General features: G+C 43.1%; 2 protein-coding genes and 1 long non-coding RNA gene across 4 annotated transcripts; 2 read left to right on the top strand and 1 right to left on the bottom strand.

The window, feature by feature from the left end:
- The first annotated feature begins 574 nt into the window (after positions 1 to 574).
- LOC100273680 (F-box family protein) lies at positions 575 to 3,829 on the top strand. The gene is made up of 4 exons (NM_001175551.2): positions 575 to 737; positions 823 to 963; positions 2,662 to 2,913; positions 3,362 to 3,829. The coding sequence occupies exons 1-4, from the start codon at positions 663 to 665 to the stop codon at positions 3,602 to 3,604; spliced, it is 711 nt and encodes a 236-aa protein (NP_001169022.1). The 5' UTR covers positions 575 to 662; the 3' UTR covers positions 3,605 to 3,829.
- Positions 3,830 to 6,093: 2,264 nt separating this feature from the next.
- LOC118472251 (uncharacterized) lies at positions 6,094 to 6,699 on the bottom strand. Its single transcript, XM_035960185.1, has one exon. The coding sequence runs from the start codon at positions 6,590 to 6,592 to the stop codon at positions 6,443 to 6,445; it is 150 nt and encodes a 49-aa protein (XP_035816078.1). The 5' UTR covers positions 6,593 to 6,699; the 3' UTR covers positions 6,094 to 6,442.
- A 5,406-nt stretch (positions 6,700 to 12,105) lies between these two features.
- Positions 12,106 to 20,704, top strand: LOC103630208 (uncharacterized). Of its 2 annotated transcripts, XR_554918.4 has the most exons (3): positions 12,106 to 12,219; positions 19,789 to 19,892; positions 20,335 to 20,704. It is a non-coding gene; the product is annotated as an uncharacterized lncRNA (long non-coding RNA). The 2 variants fall into 2 exon arrangements; XR_554917.3 differs by lacking the exon at positions 12,106 to 12,219 and having other exon boundaries at positions 19,744 to 19,892.
- Positions 20,705 to 21,758: the final 1,054 nt, after the last annotated feature.

Consider the following 21,758-nt stretch of genomic DNA (forward strand, 5'->3'; position numbering starts at 1 on the left):
ATAGATTATATACTTAGCAGGAAGACCCCTATAATAAGATAGACGATCACCTCATCATACCATGTGATCTCGCGAGAGTAGTCACTAGTCAGCCGGCCGTCGAGTTGCACTTCTTGGTCGTGGCAAACTCCACACGAATTTGAACCGAGCAAAGCAAGCACGACGCGAGTAGGGGAGGACACTTCTTGGTCGTGGCAAACTCCACACGAATTTGAACCGAGCAAGCACGACACGAGTAGGGGAGGAGAATATCCATCGAATGAAGGTAGTCCCATGCCTCCTTGGACGAGGTAGCAGTGACCACATCCCAAAGGACATATATTAAGGTGTTTTGGTTTGAGAAATGACTTATCTTATTATCTTATCATTTTTCATATTTTTGTTTGGTTTATAGAATGGAATGAGTTGATCCATCACTATCTCATTCTTTATAGTTAGTTAGTACTAATATGAAAAATGAGATTATTCTACAAAATTTGAGAAATGAACTGATAATACACCATCTTATTTTGGAATGAGTGATTTATCAAACCAAACGCACCTAAAATCTTAGTGGAAGACCAATTGAGACACCACACAAATAGTGAAATTTCTCACACCTTGAAGATGCTCTGGTAGTCTGGTACTGTACAGTCGCAGCGGCGAAAGGGGAATCGCGCGAAATGGAGCTCTCATCGGCGGGGAGGTGGACTGACCTCCCCGAGGACATCGCCCTAGCCGTCGCCTCCCGCCTCCAGGTCGGTGCCCTCTCTCTGACCCGCTCCCTGAAAGACCTCCCTGAAAGGTTCTCTCGTTGACTCCGCTGGCTCCAACGGTGCGCAGGAGGCTGATGTGTGCGCGCTCGGCGGCTGCTCGCGCACCTGGCGCAGAGCCTGCGACGCCGACTGCATCTGGGAGCGCCTCTTTCGCTGCCGCTGGCCAGCTGCCGTGGCGGAGGCGTCGGCGTCGTCGTCCCGTATGCAGGTACATAAAGAGGGGTAAAGTTGAGTGCTTGCTGACTGCTTGCTGAGTGCTGACTGCTGCTGCTGTAGCCAATTTCCGATCTTGTGGTCATCCTAGTTCAATTTGACCGAAATTCGAGCTTCTTGGCATATGTCTCCGAGTCTTCTTTTGTTAATGTATTGTCCTGCCTTTTAGGCTGTTATTTTTGGTAATTGCTACCGAGGAAATTTTGCATAACCTTGACCTGAGGTCGATTTTTATATGATTTCTTTCTTGTACCATCAGAAATTTGTTGTTCATTGCAATACAGATACTTCTTGATTCTTTTTACTGAAAAGATGATGCTCACCCAGTGATCTTAACAGAATGGACAATAGATGATCGTCAAATGTAATCTAACCTTTGGAATGTGCTAGGGGATTGTCCAAAATGCAAAACCTAGAATCATTATATGGAACAATATCATGCATGCTCTGTTATCCTCGTGCTTTATTCTTCGCTTCACCCAGTGCCATGTTCCCTCGGACCTCGTTATTCATGATGTGCTGATTATAAATGTTACCATCTCTTTTGTTCTGTACCCGATTCTTCATTTTATATGAAACCTTATTAATTCGTATCTGGTGAAATCACCAAATTGGTTCCGCTAGTTGATGTTAAGTATATTTTTTCTGGGACACGTAAGAGAATTGCGTTGAGAGAAGAGAGTGAGGGTTTGAAGGATTACGTCCTCCAAAACACACATCCAAAAACTTGCACTTGCACTGCCACGGTACAAACAGAAAAACTAGAAAGGAAAAGGTCCTTCTCAACAATCTGGCGACCATCAATCTACCAATGCCAGGGGATTATACCCCATCAAACAACCTGACCAACAACTCCTTAACGCTTTGCTCCAACGGAGCACCTGTGGCAGCCTGCAGCACAGCCATGACATTCAGACTTGTGCCATTAAAGACACAATCATTCCAATGTTAAGTCTTGATTTTTTTTTAAAAAAAATACCTGTTTAACTGATTCCATGAATAATCAATTTCTCTATTTGACCATAATTAAATATACAATAGTTCAGATGTAGTCCATTTTGAACCTCAACTTTCCCGTGAATTTTTTTTTACTCTCTTTTAAAGTTTAACTTTATCTAGCCCTCCATGTTTCCTCTCCTTCAGTTTTTTTGAGGCCTCTTAGAAAGGAAGTAGAGTACTGACTGGTTCCATCTGCTAGTGTATAACAGGCTAGCAGAACCAAAGTTTCTTGACCGGCGAAGGAAGGACATCTCCCACGATATTGTTTGGAAGAAGAAACCACAGTGCACCCTATTCTATGAGTTATCAGGGAGGGAGGCTTTTTAACCAGCACTGAAACCCCACAGGAGTTGAACCCAGGCGCTGGAGGTGGTACTCCGGAGTCACAACCACTAGGCTATGAACCCTTTTGCTAGTGGAACCAAATCCATTGGACCAGAACTGGACCTGTCTGCCTACTGCAAATCTATGGTTAATCTTTAGGGAACATTTTTTTTGCATTTTTTGAAGGATTGCTTTGTTCTTTCCAGAGAGTGAGATATACAAGTTAAAAAGGCGAGTTGACCCCCAAAGTTGAACTTCTGGTGTACCAATTCCCTTTGTATTTTTTTTTATTTTTTCACATATACATGCTCCCATGGTACTGAACAAATGGCTGATCAAGCTTTCAACTTTTCTGCTAATTATGGTGCAGGGCTGGAAAGCTCTCTACATCAGCCAACACAGAAGAATGGCTGCTGCAATATCTAATGTGGTTGAATTTGTGGGAGGCAGCTTAAATAATGGGTCACTTGAATCCGAATACTATCTGAAAGCTATTGCTGATTTGGCCATGATACTTGATATAGGATTTCTCGATGTCCAGTTTTTCTTGTTTTCAAGGAACCATAGTGCGATAATAAACCTAATTGGACTGCACTACTCGATCGCATCTTTGCATGTGCTGGTGAGTAATGTATTGCTGATGATTCTATTATGGATGAACATGCTTCGTGTTGAAAGAACTGAACACTGCTTCATTTCTAAGCTGCTAAAGCAACTGTTTTTCATGCTTTGCTTGTAACTCTATATTCTGCCAACCTCTATTTTATTTTGTTTTGAATCAGCCTTTTTTTATACCACGATGTTTAACTTGTAGTCCCTGCATATAGGCCTGCTACTCTATTTTGCCATGCACATATGCCTGATATCCTCTATGTCATCTACCAAAAATCAAAGTATGGAAACACTCAAAGTGAACATTAAGATAGTATATGATTGTCAACATTTAAAGCTTTGGAAGCATGAGTTGTCAAATCGTCTGAAGGTTTCTTTTGTGCTTTGACTAGACTGATCTAAGCAAGTTTCTGGCTACTCATAAAATGCAGTTTTGACACACACTGTTTTTTTTCCAGCCAGCTGAAGTCAGTAAAGCACTCCAAGCTCACCGTGTATCAGAAAGGATGGTTTGTGTGAACTTGCTCAAGCTTGGTAGGTGGTTCTATGGTTTCCGGTTGCCTGATGAGTACGAGTCCCGCAAAATCTCGCTAGGTGAGCTCACCACGGCTGAGGGAGCAGAGATTCTTGCCATTCTTAACCGTGGAGCTGTCCACGAGGTGTTTCGTCTCCGCATCGGTTTGGTGAACGTAGATAAGTGATCTGGAGTACAAAAAAAGTACACACACAATATGTACTTGGCTTGTTTTGCCCATTGTAAATATGTGTAGTCTTTCTGTGTTGTAAGTCATCTGCTGCTCTCTGGGTTCTTCTTTGTTGTAAGTGCAACTGTGGGGATGGATCGAAGTATGGACCCATTTAAACTTTTGTGGCATCATAGTCTTCTATAAACAAATAATAAAGGCTTGCCATGTGTAATTAGTGCTACACATTTTCACCGTTTCTGTGATAATTTCTGTTGATTTTTTTTCCATATTTTATTTTTCTTCATTACTTCCTGCTATCGTCGGCACTAATGATACATCATTCTCTGTAGCGATAGAATATATTCCCTCCATCTTTTATTACATGTCATATTAGTATTATCCTATTTGACCGTTGGCGCGTGCTTGTGGGTTGTGGGTGAGTTGTTTACTTCTGTGTTTTGTGTGTGTGTTGGTCAAAGATAGTAATGTTTGACTCAAAGACAATTCTAATGTGACATGTAAAAAAACGAAACGGGGGGAGTAGTCTGGGAAAACTGGTCCTATCCACTCCCAAAACCAAACGTCCGAAGATGAGCCCCATTGACAAAATGGACTTGGTCATTGTATAGTAAAATGCATGGATCGTACAATCTCTCCAGCAGTTTACTCATATTTAAATTTCACTCAGTGAATGGTACCATCAGCAGTTTACTTATATTTAAATTTTACTCAGCGAACGGTACCTCCAGCAAACAGTATTTTGGATGACCATACAAGTGAACCAACTTTTAGGAGTTTACATTGGTTTACTGTTACTGCAGAATGAGATCCATAGATTCTGCACCGGGGCAGCAATGACAATATCGGAATGATAGGCATAAATAAATTAGCTGTCAAACCATTGTGGTGTTTTGATGTTTCTGTAACCTTGTCGCTTTAGGCTGAGTCCAGTGCACAGCCTCCCTCTCGCCCCTGCCACGTCAGCTCTCGCCTCCACTCTCGCCTCTGCTGCTCCAGTGCACAGGCTGCAGCAGGCTACAGCCTCAGGCTATAGCCACATCAGCTTTTCTATTTCAGAATTAAGTAATTCACGCAGATTTATTTCAACGCTCAGAAAACACACAACATAATATTTTTATTGAATTAAAAATTACAAATTGCGTAATAATTAAAATAAAATTACATGACGATTTAAAAATACATAATAATTAATAGAAAATTACATAAATCTAATGATTATTATGTCCCCATACATGTTCAACCAAATCATTTAGTAGTTGTGTATACATCGATGTGTTCGTCATCTCGTTGTCCATTTGAATCCTAGCTGCTAGGCTCGGGGTTGCATTGTAGTAGATCGACGGGCCGACTGTAGAATCAACTGTCTCATATGTCTCGTCTAAATCGGCATCACGCTCGTCATCGATGATCATATTATGCAAAATGACACATGCACGCATGATCAAACCAAGAGTACGTTGAGAGTAAGAACGTCCAGGAACTGCTATAATGTTGAACCGAGATTTCAACACTCCAAAAGCGCACTCAACATCTTTGCGCCATGCTGCTTGAGCATTTGTGAATAACTGATGTTTCTCACTTTGTGGAAGCGGAATACCCTTGATGAACACCGGCCAGGAAGGGTAGATGCCGTCGGCAAGATAGTATCCCATATTGTGTTCATGTCCATTAACCATGAAGTTCACTATGGGTGCTTGACCTTGAAGGACATCCTTGAATAATGGCGACTGATTCAGTACGTTAATGTCATTGTTGGACCCGGCCACCCCAAAAAAAGCATGCCAGATCCACCGATCATACGATGCAACAGCTTCTAAGATGATGGTGGGATGTTTGATATCCCCCCTTGTGAATTGACCGGCATGGGCGACCGGACAATTCCTCCACTGCCAATGCATACAATCGATACTATAGAGGGATTGGGGATGAAATTTGTAATTTTTTGCAATTTTTTTCGAATTTTTTGGACTCCAAACGGTCAAAAACGGCTAGTTGCAACGGCTAGCACACGTGGACCAATCAGATCGCGACACGTGGACCAGTCAGATCGCGCCACGTCGCTCTCGCCCGCGCTCTCGCCCCGCGCTCTCGCCCCGCCAGTGCCTCGCCTCCCTCTCGCCTCCCTCTCGCCCGTCTCTCGCCCGGGCGGGCGCTCCAGCGCGGGCGAGAGCGAGGCGATATCGCCCGCTCTCGCCGGGCGCCAGCGCCATCGCCCGGCGCCGGCCTCTCGCCCGCCTATCGCCCGCGCGCGGGCGGCAGCGGCCTCTTCTCGCCCGCGCTGCCGCCCGCACTGGCACCAGCCTTAGTGCTTTCCTGATGGAAGCCACTACTGAGAGATAGCGAAGAGGCACCTAACAACGAGAGAGAAAAGATAGCAAGAGAACCACATTAATCAGCGTGAACCGACAGATCCGGCTCATTGTATCTATTCAGATCAGACGAAAACGTTTTAGGATCAGGCAAGTAGAAGGGAGGTCGTAAGAGATAGTAGCAGGCAATGCAGCCAAACACCTTTTTTTCAGGCTATCAAAGGAAACGAATTCAGGCTATAGACGAAGGAACGCCCTGGTTCGCCAGAACAAAAGGATTACATGAGTTGGAGCAGGATGGATATTACAGTTGAGTAGAAATTATTGGTGGATCGAAAGATGATGTGAGGAACCAATGCCTGTCCTGCTCTGCTCCCCTCCCCCCAAGAACTTGAAGCTCCCCTGCACACATGCTGAAGCTGATCCGAAACCTGTTGGTTGGATCCAGAAGCTCCTGTCCCGCACGAGGAGGGCCAGGCAGCGGCAGCGGCACAGCGAGGAGGCGCGAGCGCTGACTGAGGGGTCAGCAGCACGGGTAGACGGCGACGCAGCGCCTCCTGGGCGGCGCGCAGAGGAGCATGAACACCAGCGCGATGATGGCGGCGACCAGCAGCCCCAGGAGGTTGAACCCGGCCTCCTCCTCCGCCTCGTTGCTGCAGCACAGCTTACCCATCTACCCAACCCTCAGGCAGCTGGTACCTGGCTGCTTGGCTGTACGTGACTGCTGCTGCACTCACTCGGAATTTCGTTATGATCCTTGGCTTTGAAGGCATTGCAGGGGAGGGAGGGGGGTAGGCAGTGGTTGGGGCATCGCTATCGCGCCTCCCTCCCATCATCCCCATCCCCCCCTTGGTTGTTAATGGGTCCTAGGCAGCTTGGACCATGAACCTTCCTTCCTTTCCAAACAGGGACTTGTTCTAACCTCCATGCCTTGCCGCGTGCAACCGACGCCATGGCGCACGACGGTGGCAGCCGCCAAAGACATAATTAAACAGCTCCAAGAACATAATTAAACAGCTCAATAATTATACCCGGCGTTTGTCAGGAACGTGCAATGTTCGATTGACCCAAGCATATACGCGTGTTTGTTTGATTGTTTGAGAAATGACATAGTATATCATCTTCTCGTTCTTCATCTCTTGTTTAGTTACGAAACAGAATGAGTTAATTTATCATTATTTTATATAATAATATGAAAAATGAATTTATTCTACTGGAATAGAGTCACGATGCATCATACCCAAAGTGGATCTCGTATACTTTGAGCCTAAATCATTTGAGCCCCGCTGTCTGTGCACGGAGTTGAAGGTTGCGTGCCTCCTACTTCTCTGAGCCTACAAACAGAGATAAACCGTGTGCTGCGACTGCTACACATGCTGCCATGGATAGTGGAACAAAAAAATCGATGCTTTTGTCACCACCTTGTATAAAAGTTTTTTGACATTTTCTTGAACACTATGAATCAATTATCTTCTCTTCTCCATACTTTTTTTCAGCAGGCTTCCATGTGGAAAGAGCTAGTCAGCCATTCTCTATACTGAATGGACATTATGCTACGGCACACCTAGTTTTGTTCTGTAGTGTATAATTGGTAAGTTAAAAAGTCTTTATATACTTCATTTGTCTTTCTTCATATATAGTGACTTCCTTTTAGGCAGCTTTGCCCTTGATTGGATACTATTGAGCACCATATATAGCACCTGCAAAGACCGAACGGTTTGCGCCCCAGACGGTCCGCGGGGTAGCCTGGACGGTCCACGATAGGATTAATTCAGGCGAGATAATTTATGTTTTCATGCATGATTATCCATCTAATCATACAGATTCTATTGGGTAACTCATAGGAACGGGTCCAGACCTTCCCTATATATATCAAGGGATATGCTCGATTGAAAAACAACACAATCGAATCAATCAATCTACATATCATTCCCTTTACTTTCTTGCCCTACGAGTAGCAGTAGTTAGTATGGTATTAGTCTCCCGTGACCTATTATTTCATCTCTAGACGACTCTACGCAGTATAGGGACGCCCTGTGTGACCTGTCGACCCCGAAGCACCCCTAAAACTCTTCCGCCCGACGAGGTCCCTCCCGAGAGACGAGTTCTACGCCGTCGATGCTCTGAGTCATCACGGACCGTCCAAGCCCTGTGCGTGGACCATCCAGTGTGAGGCAGAGAGGAGATGCTCCTGCAGCGAGGCCGCGGACCGTTCGGCCCCACGCCGCGGAGCGTCCGCGGTCCCGCAGAGAGCACCGCCAGAAAATGCATCCTAGTGTTTAGCCCCAAAACAGAGCCAACAATTACTTATGTATTTCGCTGATCCTTACAACACCTTTAAACTAGGTTTGCAGGTCCACTTAGAACGTGTTTGATTTGAGTAACGAGGTAGTCCATCATCTTTTCATTTCTCACTTTATTGTTTTGTTTGTGGATTGGAATGAGTTGATCCATTACTATTTCATTCCTCATAGACTTATAATTAGTCTCTACTAATCTATATGTTGATACCGAGGGCGTCCACCACAGCATGGCTTCACCGTGCCCCCGCGCGCCCCCGGCCCCGTGTCCCTACGCTCCACCAAAACAGCGACGAAATCCTCGCCGCCGCCTCCGTAGCAGCCATCAGCGCCCATGCCGCGCCCCCGCGAAATCCTCCTCCACCGAGCCGCGCCGAAAACCTCGCTCGCGTCGAAAACCTCCACCGCGTCCGATTCCCCACGATCCACTCCCCCGCTGGGCTGCTTTCCTACAAGGGTCGTGATCTCCTCGGCGAGATCCACGCTGCTCTCCAGGCAAGGACAGCTTCGTCCAACCTCGGTGCCCGCGGGGACCAGATACTGGTCCACTGCGTCCTCCACGGCAGCCAAGAAGAAGGCGAAGAAGAAGCTCTCGACTTCTCGAGCTGGGCCCTTTTTGGTTCCAAGTACGATGACGCCGCCGACCTCTTCGATAAGGCTATGAACTCCTTAGAACTCGCCAAGAACTGTGAGTGCTCCTAGCTGCCCAGATCCCCCTGGCCTCTCCATTTCCTTTCCCCTAATTGGTTATAAAATGTCACTTAGTGGCCCTGCCGCCAGATCTGTTGGCCAATTGGGCGTAAGGACTGTTAGTTTCTCGGGTCCATGGCCGAGCCGCATGATCTTTGATGCACTAGGTTTTGTCTGAGGATGCTGCTTGCATGAGTACACAGATTGTGCTTTTTTTCTGAATCCACCTCACACCGTCCAATTTCTTGCCGTGGAAAAGAAGTCCCATCCATCCATCCATTTGCATTTCAAATTTGGTCGTATGCTAAGCTATTAGCTATATGTTTGTTTGTCTATTATCTTTACCAGATTAGAGCAATTAGTATATCATTACCTTCTCTATTCGCCCATTTTTTGGTGTATTCAGTTGTGTATCAAATGCAGTTTTAATATTTGATGGTAGAACAACATATGTCCGTGCATGGCAACTGATAGGAAAAGATGAAGAGGTAAGGAATCTGTACCTTGCATCCTGATAGTATAATCCTTAAATTACATATCACATTTTTAATCTATCTTTTTCTTTTTCTGTTGTTATCTTTCTGGTTAATGTTGTTTGTGTACCTGATTGCTACATTGAGACTGCAACAGTCACCAAGAAGAGATACAATGATCTGAAGCGGTACTTTAACTGCACATGCCCACGCTGTGTAAAAGGTTTTTTTCCTTTTTCCTGTCTATTATTTTTTAAACCTCTTTCATGACAAATTGACCCTTAGTGACAGATGGCGCTCACCTCCTCCCAGAATGCACGAAGGACGTTATTATTTGTTTAACTGGGGTTTGCTTTGAAGTGGGAACGCCAGTTAGTGAGAATTTTTGAAAAAGGAACTCACATTGTTGCTCTCTCATTTGGACGGAAATTAGCTTGACGATGCTTTCTGGGAGGAGGTGAGCGCCATCTGTGATGCCCAGTCTGCTACCAAGAGCCAGGAGAGGAAAAAGGAGGAGGGGAGCTTGGTGCTGTCCTGCGATGATGCTTCACTCCCCCCTGCTATTTCCATCACCGCGGAGGGTGGGGAGGCGGGAACGAGCGGCGGAGGAGGTGAAGCTCGACACCGGCAACGTGCTCAACCTAAGGCCGGTTAGGGTTCTTGACATTTTTGTGTTGCACATAATAGGTTGACTGCATTTTTACCTTCCATTTTGATATGTTGCTTCCTTTACTTCTTTCTTTTATGACCTTGGAGATCTTTTCAGCTCAACACATTGGAAATATGCATCTTCACATGTATACATCGAATTACTTAAAATTATTGTCTTGCAATCCATTTCTGCTATCTCTAGCTGTCCAAACAAAAGCAGCTCTGTTCTTTTGTAGCTAGTATAGTTGCTGATGTATTTAAAGTGAGGCTTAAATTGATGTTGGTACATACTTGATTATTGGTAGAGAAGAAAGCAAATAAATGTAACATGATTGATGCTCTATTTAATTTTAATAACACATCTCTATACTATACAACCATTCACAAAACTTGATATATTGTTTTGATTTCAAACCAATATGGTATAAAATCTTTTAGTTCGATTCAGTCCAGCCTGGTTCCTACCTCGTGTTCTTCGATGTGTTCTTAGAACAAGAATAGAGTATCCAGATTCTATCACTCATTCTTTCTAGCGGCATATCAAATTTTGCTGGAAATTTAGTCTTTTATATGTAGACCATGAAATCTGATACATACATTTGCCACACCAACACTCAATGTTTAAGTGCAAGTATACAACTTTGTAAAGACCATACTGAAGTAGCGTTGCATCAACAATTCCTATATCTGACAGGAGCTTTTAAACTGCTATTGCTAACTGTTTTGTGAATCCATCTTTGCAGATTGTAAATACAATGAACATCATCGATGCCAAAATCAGAGATCGAATGTTAAGGTGAGAAATGTAATACATACCCTCCTCACCCATCTCTGTCCAGTATGAAGTTGCTAATCATCTTTCCATGAGGCACGGTGCCCTTGGCCACGATCTCCAGTCTAGATAACTGTCATGTGGAGCTGCATGGCTAACTACCTTATTTTTCTTGTTTATTTCTTTTTAGGGGAACCCAAAGGGGTTTAATTTTTAGTTTGGCGGTATAAATATAAATGGGTTGCCGATATGATTTTGTTATCCCATTTTATCTCCACCTTGGGACATGAGGCTCTATATTAGCAAATATCTTTTGCTTTCTACTTAGATGACATCTATTAAATATAAATTTGTGTACAACAATTTCCTGCCAAGTCAATGAATCTGATCAATGAAGGGTAAGTATTTCTATTTCTTAATACATTGGTTGATCATTCAGAGGTCAATGAATCTATCCGGTAAGTCCTCCTTGATTTGTACAATGAGTGGAGTGGTCCTCTAATCGGTACATTTTTTGGTAATTCCACAAAAAAAATTTGGAGTGGCCATGAGTGACTAAATGTTTTTTCTGAATTTGGATCTTTGCTACCAAGATTCTTTGCTTGCTCTTCTGCTTCCAAAAGTTCACAAAATGGATAGATAGTTCCAGTTAATATATATTAGTCCATTATAGGTATGGTGATGCTTGCAAAGGCTCTATTTTCATTTGAACTACTATACACCACTTTAAAATGGGAGTCGTTTCATTGAAACATGAGTTTTTTTAATCATCAAGATTTTGGATTAAGTGTTAATACTTAGTAGAAATGTGATATTAGTATAAGCCTAATTACCATATTCCCTTATAGTCTGTATAAACTTAAGATCTTGGATTAGTTGACTGGTGCTTACAATAAACACCTTCGGTTAACTCAGTGCCTGCATATCTCTTTTAAGATGCGTGTACAAACATTCTTTACCTCAGTCGTGAAGTCAACTATTGGTGTATCTATGACACATGTGGTGTTAATTTCTTTTCAGTTGGTTTTCTCCCTGCTGACATACATGCTTATAAAGAAAATCAAACAATTCTTTTTTCACTTATTTTTAAACTTTTCGCGAGAGCAACTTTTAATGAACAAAACCATAGTAATTTACCATGAAATAGAGTATTTTTATGTGAAATCGTTCACGAGAGAAGTGTCGCTTCACATACAAAACAGTTTATCCTTCAAAGCTATAATTGACAATCCATCCGGGTGTCCATGGGCCTAATTGACAGTTTGTTGCAATCAATGCCACTTGTGGTTGGTGTTTCTTTAGTTGTTGATGCAGCTGAGGAGCTCGAGCACGACACGATTAACTCAGGAATTTTATGTAATGTTGATGCAAGGACACTGACTTTTATCATCAGAAAGACTTCCTACTGTTGATGGTATGGATTCTAGCAGCTGGATTTTAGTTTTTGTATTTGGTGAACTTTGTTCAACACACTCGTTGAAGTTAACAGTAACTGTTGGGGGCCTTCGGCTTCCGAAGGTCCTCAAAAACAAGATTTAACAGTGTTTCTGGAGTATAATGTGTGAACAGGTATCTTCGGACTCGAGTCGATATCACAGTAGGAGAAACCCAAATAATACGAAGGTTGATACAGCGCCGAAGATGTGAGCAGGAAAGCTTCGGCGTGGTAGCAGAAAAGGAAACCGACTTAAAGATGAAAAGGCTATTCAGACCTCGGTGGATTACTATAGAATTACTACCAAATGTAAAGGGCATGGATGTAATTTTATATGGGCTGTGTCCCGTGCCTATAAATAGGTGAACAGTACCCCCGTACTGCTCACGCTGACTGGGCATTTGCTTTTGCGTCACGCTTGTACTTTCGCCTTCTTTCAAGCCGAAGGTACATTTGTAATTTGATATTATTTCTACTTTTCTATAATAATAATACAGAAATGAGTTGATAATAATACATAATGGTTTATGCTGTCTTTTGTGTCTCATATGATTCCTTCTTCATTATTATATGTTGAATTTATGAAGGTATGTCCTTCATAACCTTCGTCCGAAAATCATTATGTCCTAAGGGAAGTAATGCTTCGAAGGACGAAGGGCTTTAACGTTTAACATTTCTTGTGTTGCCTTGTTCTTAATTCATAGCATTTGAGAACAAGTCCCCAACATTGGCGCCCACCTCCGATGAACTCACTTCCACTCTTTGAGTTTTGAACACCTTCGGCGATCATAAACCTTCGCTATGGCGCCGAAGAAAGCTTCAGCAACTGGGGCTGCAGCTCTGCAACCGCTAGACCCCAATCAGGAGACTCACTCCCTTCGGGAGGCCCGAAGCCAGAAGAGGAAGGCTGTCAGCCCGACACCGCCAGAGGATGAGCTAGACCAAGAAATCAGAGACATGGAGATGCTTCATCAACAGGTACAGAGGAAGAAGGAAAAGATGGCCAGGCTAGCTGAACTGCAAAGGCAGATAGACGAAGCCTCTGAAGAAGTTCGTCATCTTACTCAGGATGAACAGAACCGAAGGCCTCAGAATAAAGACCTTCATCAGGAGGGTTTCCTCAACGAAGATGACTGGTATGAGAATTTTCACCATGGAAATTTTGCTTTTGATGATGCTTCTCCTCTGTCCGCTGAGCTGCAGGCTACACCTTGGCCTCCGTCCTACAAGCCACCTCAGCTTCCCATATTCGACGGCCATTCAGACCCGAAGCAGTTTCTGATGAGCTACGAAGCAACAGTATCTTCGTATGGTGGCAATACTGCAGTCATGGCAAAATCTTTTGTTATGGCTGTCAGGAGTGTTGCTCAAACCTGGTATTCCTCCCTTCGGCTAGGAACGATCACTTCATGGCAAAAGCTGAAGGACATGTTGTTAACCAGCTTCCAAGGGTTTCAAACGAAGCCGGTTACTGCTCAAGCTCTATTCCAGTGCACCCAGGATCACGAAGAATACCTTCAGGCGTATGTCCGGAGGTTCTTGCGTTTGAGGGCACAGGCACCAACAGTGCCCAATGAAATTGTCATTGAGGCCATGATCAAGGGACTTCGGCCAGGACCTTCAGCTCAGTACTTTGCTAGGAAGCCTCCTCAAACTTTGGAGAAGCTGCTCCAGAAGATGGACGAGTATATTCGTGCCGACAATGATTTTTGTCAAAGAAGGGAGGAGGCTTTCAGGTTTTCTGAAATAACCAGGGGCTTCGGAGGAAGATTTTATCCGAGGCATGTTAGGTCAATTCACAACTCTACTCAAAATGATGATAAGGGAAGTCAGCAGCAAAGGCCACAGTGCTCCTCACAGGCTTCGGGGCAACACCAAAGCTCCTTCCGCCCGCCAGCTCCAAGAGGCAGAGGCGCCAGGGGCTTCGGCGGAAGGTTTGGAGATCAACCAAGGAGAATATTTTGCTTGTTCTGTGGTGAAAACAAGGGCCATACCACCAGGATGTGCCATGTTACCATCCAGAAGCAAAAGGAGATAGCCGAAGCTGCAGCACAACAGGCTCAGCCGAAGCAAATCATGCACACTGCTTCGTATCATTCGCCTTACATCCCAGAATATGTAGGCAACCACCCTGCAGTTTCTGTTGCTTCGGCGAGTCAACCTCAAGCTTCCTGGCAACAGCCTCCGCCTCCACCACCGCTGCAACAAGGCCAGCAGCCAGAAGGGGGCCAATATGCTCAACACCAAAGGGACTTCAGAGAACAGTCCGAAGCTCGCACAGTCAATAGCACTGTGCCAGAGTCGAAGCACAACTATTGACAAATATCCTACCTTGATAGTAGTCTTTTCCATTCAGTTTTATTTTCTGTGTAATAAAGACATTTTTTAAATTTCATGTAATAGTTTCGTTGTTTGCCACAAGGAAAATATATTTTCTCCACAAGCTTAAGTTGTTGAAGCTTAAAGATTTGCGATAACAAGGAGGACCTTCGAATTATCAAAAATTCTTCGAAGCAACAAAAAGTCGTTCTAAGGAACGCAGAGTAAGTTTGCTGAAGTTACAAAAAGCCGTTCCAAAGGGAGCGCAGTGTAAGTTTTCTGCTCCAAAGTCGTTCCAAAGGGAATGCAGAGCTTACAGCGAAAAATAAACGCTGATACCGCCTAAGTAAAAGGCGAAGCGCGAAAAGTCAACGCGAATACCGCTGAAAGTAAAAGGCGAAGAAGCTCCTAAGGGAGGCTTACAGCGAAAAATAAACGATGATTCCGCTGAAGTAAAAGGCGAAGAAGCTCCTAAGGGAGGCTTACAGCGAAAAGTCAACGCTGATTTAAAAAGATTATGTATTTTATTACAGGGATGTGCGTGTATCTTCGGAATAAATACCATTTTACATAGCATAACATCATCACATCATTTCGCATGGCATAAGCATCATACATCATGTTGCATATGGCACAAGAAGGGGACACAATATCGATCTTCAGAAGAATGTTTTGAAAAAGGGGAAAATCATGCTAAGTCACAAGGAGATACACTATTGATCTTCGGAAGTGTAGCTTCGGAAAATATCTTCGTGAAGCTTGGATATTCTTCATCAGAACACTACGAATATTGTTGTGATAAATGAAAATTCTTCTTCACGAAGCATGAAAAGAAGGGAAGGTATTTTTTCGTCAAAGACTCAAAAACGGTACGTATGTAAAATTTCATGCATCGTAAAGAATTGAACCATAAAAACAAGTATATTATATTCAGGGTTACAAGATGTTACACATATTACATTTCAGAAGTTTTTACAATAGCACTTAATCTTCTCTAAGTACAACTTCTGCAGCTTCGTTCAGGAGCCGATTAACAACTTCATCCATGATAGCTTCAGCCATCTTTTTAATTTCGTCGTCTCCTTTCGGGTGAGGGCCCGGAGACGCTTTAGTAGGATCTGAAGGAGGACAGGATACGACTACATTGCTATTACAAATTGCGAACGAAGTTTAAAACCAAAAATTACAACACAATAAAAACCATTAGTTAATACATATTTGCCCTTCGGGCTCTGCGCTTTTCTCAGCAGCCTCTGCTACTTTTCTAGCATCATGGATGCCCTTTTCGCTTTTTTGGATAATTTCTCGGGCCATTTCTCGACCACCATTATCCCAGACATCGGTGAAAAATTTTCCACCAACCATGCTAGCTTCGGCTGAAGGATCCTTTGCATCTTCGAAGGACAAGGTAGCTTCGGATTGCGCTAAAATCTTTACATGCTCGCAGCCCTTTTTCTCCAAAATGGTGGCAATCCCCCTGGCACCCGAGAAAGCACATATGTCTCCGCGGCTATTTAAAATTTCCTCAAAGGCCTCAGCTTCGTGATTAATCCATTCGATGGGACCTTCGGGGTTGCCTCTTGTAAAGTTTTCTTCGCTCGAAAATGCGCCGACGCTGGCGAAGCTAGCTTTCATCTTCTTAACACACTCCATAGATTTGTCATAGCATCTTTTCTTGGACGAACGAAGCTCTTCAACAGTTCCTTCTAAATGATTTGCCCATTGGTCGCTAAGTTCTCGCTTCGTTTCTTCAAGTATGCGTTCCTCTTTAGCTCTGGCCAGTTGTTTTCGAAGATCTTCAATTTCACGCTTCTGAGCCTCAGTTTGACCTTTAAAAGTAGCTTCGTCTTCTTTTATTCTATTTATCAATGAATGTAATATTTTATCTTTTTCGAGACCTTCGTTCCTTAGTTCAATTACTTCGGAACGAAGGTTGCTCAGGGCTATAACGCACCCTTCGTCTTCGGCATCTTTTTGGGCCCTGAGGGCATTGCTAAGTATAAGGCCCTGCAAAGAAAAATGTGTGTGCGTCAATAAATTTAAGCAAACGAAAAATTTTGGTCTCAAGAAAAAATACAAAGATCTCATTTTTTTTGCACCTTTAAGCTATTGTACGCCAGGCTGTCGGCCAGTTCGTTTTTCGACAGCACCGAGAGCCCGTCTTCTAGTGTTGGAAATCCGAAGCTCTTGCTCATCTCCCGACAGACAGAAATCTCCTTGCTGTCAGGGAGACAATACAAGAAGTCTTCTTCTCCGCTGCCGTTGAATATTAACGCCCCCTTTGGATATTTCAGTTTTTGGGCGTAAAGCTGGGCCTCTTGCTTTTCTTTTTCTGATAATTTTTTCCCCGAAGCATGTCGAACAATATAATCAAGGACTTTGGGGGATGCTTCGGGGGCAACAGCACTGATTTCTTCAACAAGAATTGGCTCCGTCATTTTTTGTTCCTCGGTTTCCAAGGATTTTACCTTCGTGGGCTCTGAGGGCCCAGCTTCAGCCTCAGTTTCTTGCTTTGGAGCCTTAGTATCAAAAATTTCAGTTTTCGCTTCGGAAGTTTCAACAGTCTTCTTCGGAGTTGTGCTTGAGGACTTAATTGTCTCCAGAACATCTAGCACATTGACCATTCTTTTTCTTTTCGGAGTCACCGCTGGACCCTTTTGGTTTTTTATTGTCTCAACATTTGCTGAAGGACTTAAAACTTCTGATATTTTTGATCCCTCAGTTGATCCTTTTGCTTCTTCCATTTTTTCTATCGATGGCGCTTCGGCCATCTCTTTGGTTTCTGGTAACAAAATCTTTGGTTCTTCCAATTCTGTTCTTGTTGGCGCTTCGGCCATTTCTGCGATTTCTGGCAGCAAGGTTGGCTCTTCAACCTCGATGGCCGAAGAGGTCTCTCCGGTGAACTCAGGCACCGAGGCTGGTTCAATATAGCGTGGCCGATGTGTGAGGACCTTTATCCTTTTTCTTTTCGGTGCTGGCTCACTAGGAGCAGCTGCAGCTTCTTCTTTCGCAGAAGTCGTGCCTTTTCTTTTCTGCCCTCGAATGGGATAACGATAGTTAGGGTAGACGAACCCGATTGCGTCAAACACTCGGTTCAGTCTTTTCTTTTTCTGGCCTCCGAAGGCTGCTGACAATGCAGTATCTTCGGCCTTCGAATAAGCCCCAAGTAGTTCATCACTTACATTTTCAATGCTTTTTAGCCAGTCATCATCTGGCTCAACGAATTTATCTCCAAACTTGAAAGTATACTTCAGCCTGATAAGTCCACCTTCGTCAGCCTCCTTTATGGTCTCTTGTGGCATTTCCCATTTTTCCGCGAGCGGCCATACTCTGAAGGCAATATGCTCTTGGACCAAATCTCTCGTTCCAATAAAAGAACAAATAACTCCGAAGGCTCTCTGGCATTCTTCGGCAGCTTCATTCATTTCAACCTTCGGCCTCCGCAGGCCGAAGCTTTGCCAAATAGGGCGCATAATTATACCTTTAATATCTTCCCGTGTTTTCAGGTCATTCTTCACATAAAACCATTCTGTCATCCAGTCGCCGGGCCATCTCTTCCGAAAGGTCGGCACGGGACAGCTTGACCCAGACCGAGAAACGAAACTGTAGCAGCCAAAATTATTGTGATACTGTTCCTTACCCCAGGGTTTTGTCTCGTATGATAATTCGTGTATGTTGCAGAAACTTTTCGCATCAGGTTCTAGACCTTGGCTTCTCACGGCCCACACGAAGATATTCAGCCTTATGATTGCTTCGGGGGTAAGTTGGTGAAGATAGACTTCAAATATTTTCAGCACCTCTACGACAAAGTTGCTCAGGGGAAATCGTAGTCCAGCTTTCAAAAAGCTTCGGTACACTACGACTTCATTTTCTTCAGGGTTCGGACAAGTCTTTTCTCCTTCGTCGGCCCTCACAACGGACAAGTCCCGGAAATATCTTCCCCTCATGTTGACAAGATGATTTTCTTTGATACTTGATTTGCCGAAAACCGCATGGCTTGGTCGCCAAGGGCGATCTTCGGAGTCTTCACCACCACTATCCACATCATAACTGTCGCTATCATCAGTATCTTCAGACAAACCTTCTAAAATCTCTTTGGTGATTTTTTCTGTATTGGTCTTCGACATTGCTATAAGAAACCCCAGGTTTTTCTCTTCAGAGAGACTCAGCTTCATCTCGGCAGCAGCCTTCTTATCTTCAGACATCTTCGGAAACACTAAAAAACTGTTTTCAACGCCGAAGCTTAGAAACTTAAAAAGCTAAACAAGTCTTGGTGCGCAAGAGCTAAAAATTGAGTGAGCAAGAGCAGATGGCAAGAGAGCGTACCAAATGAGCTCGCGGTATGCTCTTATTTATACGCCCAGTGCGTTGAAAATTGGAAGACCCCGCTTGTCAGTGAATGTTGCTATTCTAGCAAAGGGAAGGTGTTTTTCGGACCTTCGGCTTAAGGCCTTCGTCCATGTCGCAATCTAAATTTATTATTCTAACAAATTAATATTGCGAGGGACTACTGTTGGGGGCCTTCGGCTTCCGAAGGTCCTCAAAAACAAGATTTAACAGTGTTTCTGGAGTATAATGTGTGAACAGGTATCTTCGGACTCGAGTCGATATCACAGTAGGAGAAGCCCAAATAATACGAAGGTTGATACAGCGCCGAAGATGTGAGCAGGAAAGCTTCGGCGTGGTAGCAGAAAAGGAAACCGACTTAAAGATGAAAAGGCTATTCAGACCTCGGTGGATTACTATAGAATTACTACCAAATGTAAAGGGCATGGATGTAATTTTATATGGGCTGTGTCCCGTGCCTATAAATAGGTGAACAGTACCCCCGTACTGCTCACGCTGACTGGGCATTTGCTTTTGCGTCACGCTTGTACTTTCGCCTTCTTTCAAGCCGAAGGTACATTTGTAATTTGATATTATTTCTACTTTTATATAATAATAATACAGAAATGAGTTGATAATAATACATAATGGTTTATGCTGTCTTTTGTGTCTCATATGATTCCTTTTTCATTATTATATGTTGAATTTATGAAGGTATGTCCTTCATAACCTTCGTCCGAAAATCATTATGTCCTAAGGGAAGTAATGCTTCGAAGGACGAAGGGCTTTAACGTTTAACATTTCTTGTGTTGCCTTGTTCTTAATTCATAGCATTTGAGAACAAGTCCCCAACAGTAACAGATACAAGTCTATTATCCTGATATTTTTAATATGCATTTGCAGGCATTAGCATAAATCATATGAAGGAAGTAGATTCACATGCACCCGTGAAGCAGAAGCTACAATTATTTCCAATAAATGAAGCTACTCTTAAGCCATTTGAGAAGGTAAAACATGGTTTCTTGCTACTAGCAAGCTGCATATGAACCATAATTATCCTTAGTCTCTGTATTTTTATTTTGACAGTTTTTACTGGTGAATATTGATCCAACACCTAGGTTCTTGTTGTTGAATTCATGCATGTCGTAGATGAAAGATGACTTATCCGTATATTTTCATTATTAAATTTGTGACCAATTATACTACTGTGCTTTCAATACATGTTATTTTTGCTCCAAAAGGTCATGCTTTCAGTTAGTGCTTTTGGCTTGTTGGAAATGGACGAAGTTGAGATGCTAACTCTCCTATTAAGACCAACTCAGAGCACAGTCAATCTGGCGTGGAAAATTATGCATGTTAACAGCAGTAGGCTGTTAGCTTCAAGTAGTACAAAATCTTTATATAATGCATTGGATGACTGACGATAGCTTGGTTACTTCCTGCCTGCAGGTTGATTTATTAGACAGCCCTATTGCCAGACTACCTGACATAGAGACCACAACACTTGGAGCCACATATGTTGCTAGCTTAGATGCAGGAGTTTGGACCAAGGAACAGGAATTTGCAGGTTAGCACAAGGAGAACGTGACAATCTTTCGCCCAAAACTGGATGAGGCGCACAAGAAGAGGGTTGATTCATGGTACAAGACGGTTTCAAGTACATTCGATTTGGCTGACCTTTCTCTGTAAATGTTTCTTGTCGGCGCTGATCTATCTGTTTTTGGAAGATGCAAATGAATAAATTGGTCTTTGCTGGTACTATTCTTAACTACTTGTTATTTACGGTCTTTACAAAAGCGAGTACAAGAATATCCTCAAATTTTCGGTAGGAAGTATTTTTCTAGAATATTTATGTGTGCTTCCATATATTTGAATGGTTTGCATAGACTATCCCATCAACATAGACAATTGGAGAAGCTCAATTTCCGATCTGCAGCTTTGTTAGAGAATTTTGCTTAGTATGCATTAGTTATTGCATCCGAGAAAAAAGACTTACGCCCCGTTTGGATCATTGGAATTGAGTTCCATTCTAATAATAGTAATTTAGGCATATATCAATTAAGCTAATTCGGTTTTATGCAAAAATATATTTGTATACTATTATTAGCAAGATGTTGGAGAAATTTATGTGCTACATTTTTACTATAGAGGAGTGAGACGAAGAGTGTCATATAAGTTATAGATTAGAAACCAATTCTACTAATAAATAAAATCATTTCCCACCCTCCACCCCATGAATTTGAGATAGGCTTATATCTGAACTTTGGAAAGTGGTGGAATGTCAAATTCCAAACTAAATAAGTTACTTTATTGAGTGAATTCCAATTCCTCTAAAATGAAGGGATCCAAATGCCCCGTTAGGGTACATAAGCCTTGTACTTTGTCAATATTAAAAGTAGGTCTTGGATGAGCAATATGACAGAAGCAACATTTATGACCTAATTTTCCTGCTCCTGTTTTTGTCTTGCATGGACAACAAGTTTGGCTCTTTGGACCGACACAATTAGCTCGAGCAGCCCACGCAACACCTCCATCGGGCCACTTAGAGACGCCTCCTCCTCTCGAGTTGCGTTGCCGTTGTCCCTCCCCTCCTTCGTTGGCACCTAATCTTATCAAAATAAACCATATAAAATTAAATAGTGAGATAAGTTTAAATAGCCGATGTAAAGTTGGGAGTAACAATGCATTGGTTATTGACAGAAATTATCAGATATTTATTCATTTTTATGTAATTGGTGTGCAATATCATTTTATTGAATAATTTATGTACCGTCGCAACGCACGAAAATTGTACTATTTAATGTTATCTCTGTCGTCCATGCAAGAGGATCTCTATCATGTTTCGCAAGATGGACACGTCCATCATGTTTCTC

The sequence above is a fragment of the Zea mays genome, chromosome 6 (genome assembly GCF_902167145.1).
Source record: "Zea mays cultivar B73 chromosome 6, Zm-B73-REFERENCE-NAM-5.0, whole genome shotgun sequence".
Taxonomy (NCBI): Eukaryota; Viridiplantae; Streptophyta; class Magnoliopsida; order Poales; family Poaceae; genus Zea; species Zea mays.

Coding starts and splice junctions, on each gene's coding strand:
- LOC100273680 (NM_001175551.2), top strand. CDS start 663: ATGGAGCTCTCATCGGCGGGGAGGTGGACTGACCTCCCCGAGGACATC. Junction 738..822: donor CCGTCGCCTCCCGCCTCCAG/GTCGGTGCCCTC, acceptor AACGGTGCGCAG/GAGGCTGATGTGTGCGCGCT. Junction 964..2,661: donor CGTCGTCGTCCCGTATGCAG/GTACATAAAGAG, acceptor ATTATGGTGCAG/GGCTGGAAAGCTCTCTACAT.
- LOC118472251 (XM_035960185.1), bottom strand. CDS start 6,592: ATGGGTAAGCTGTGCTGCAGCAACGAGGCGGAGGAGGAGGCCGGGTTC.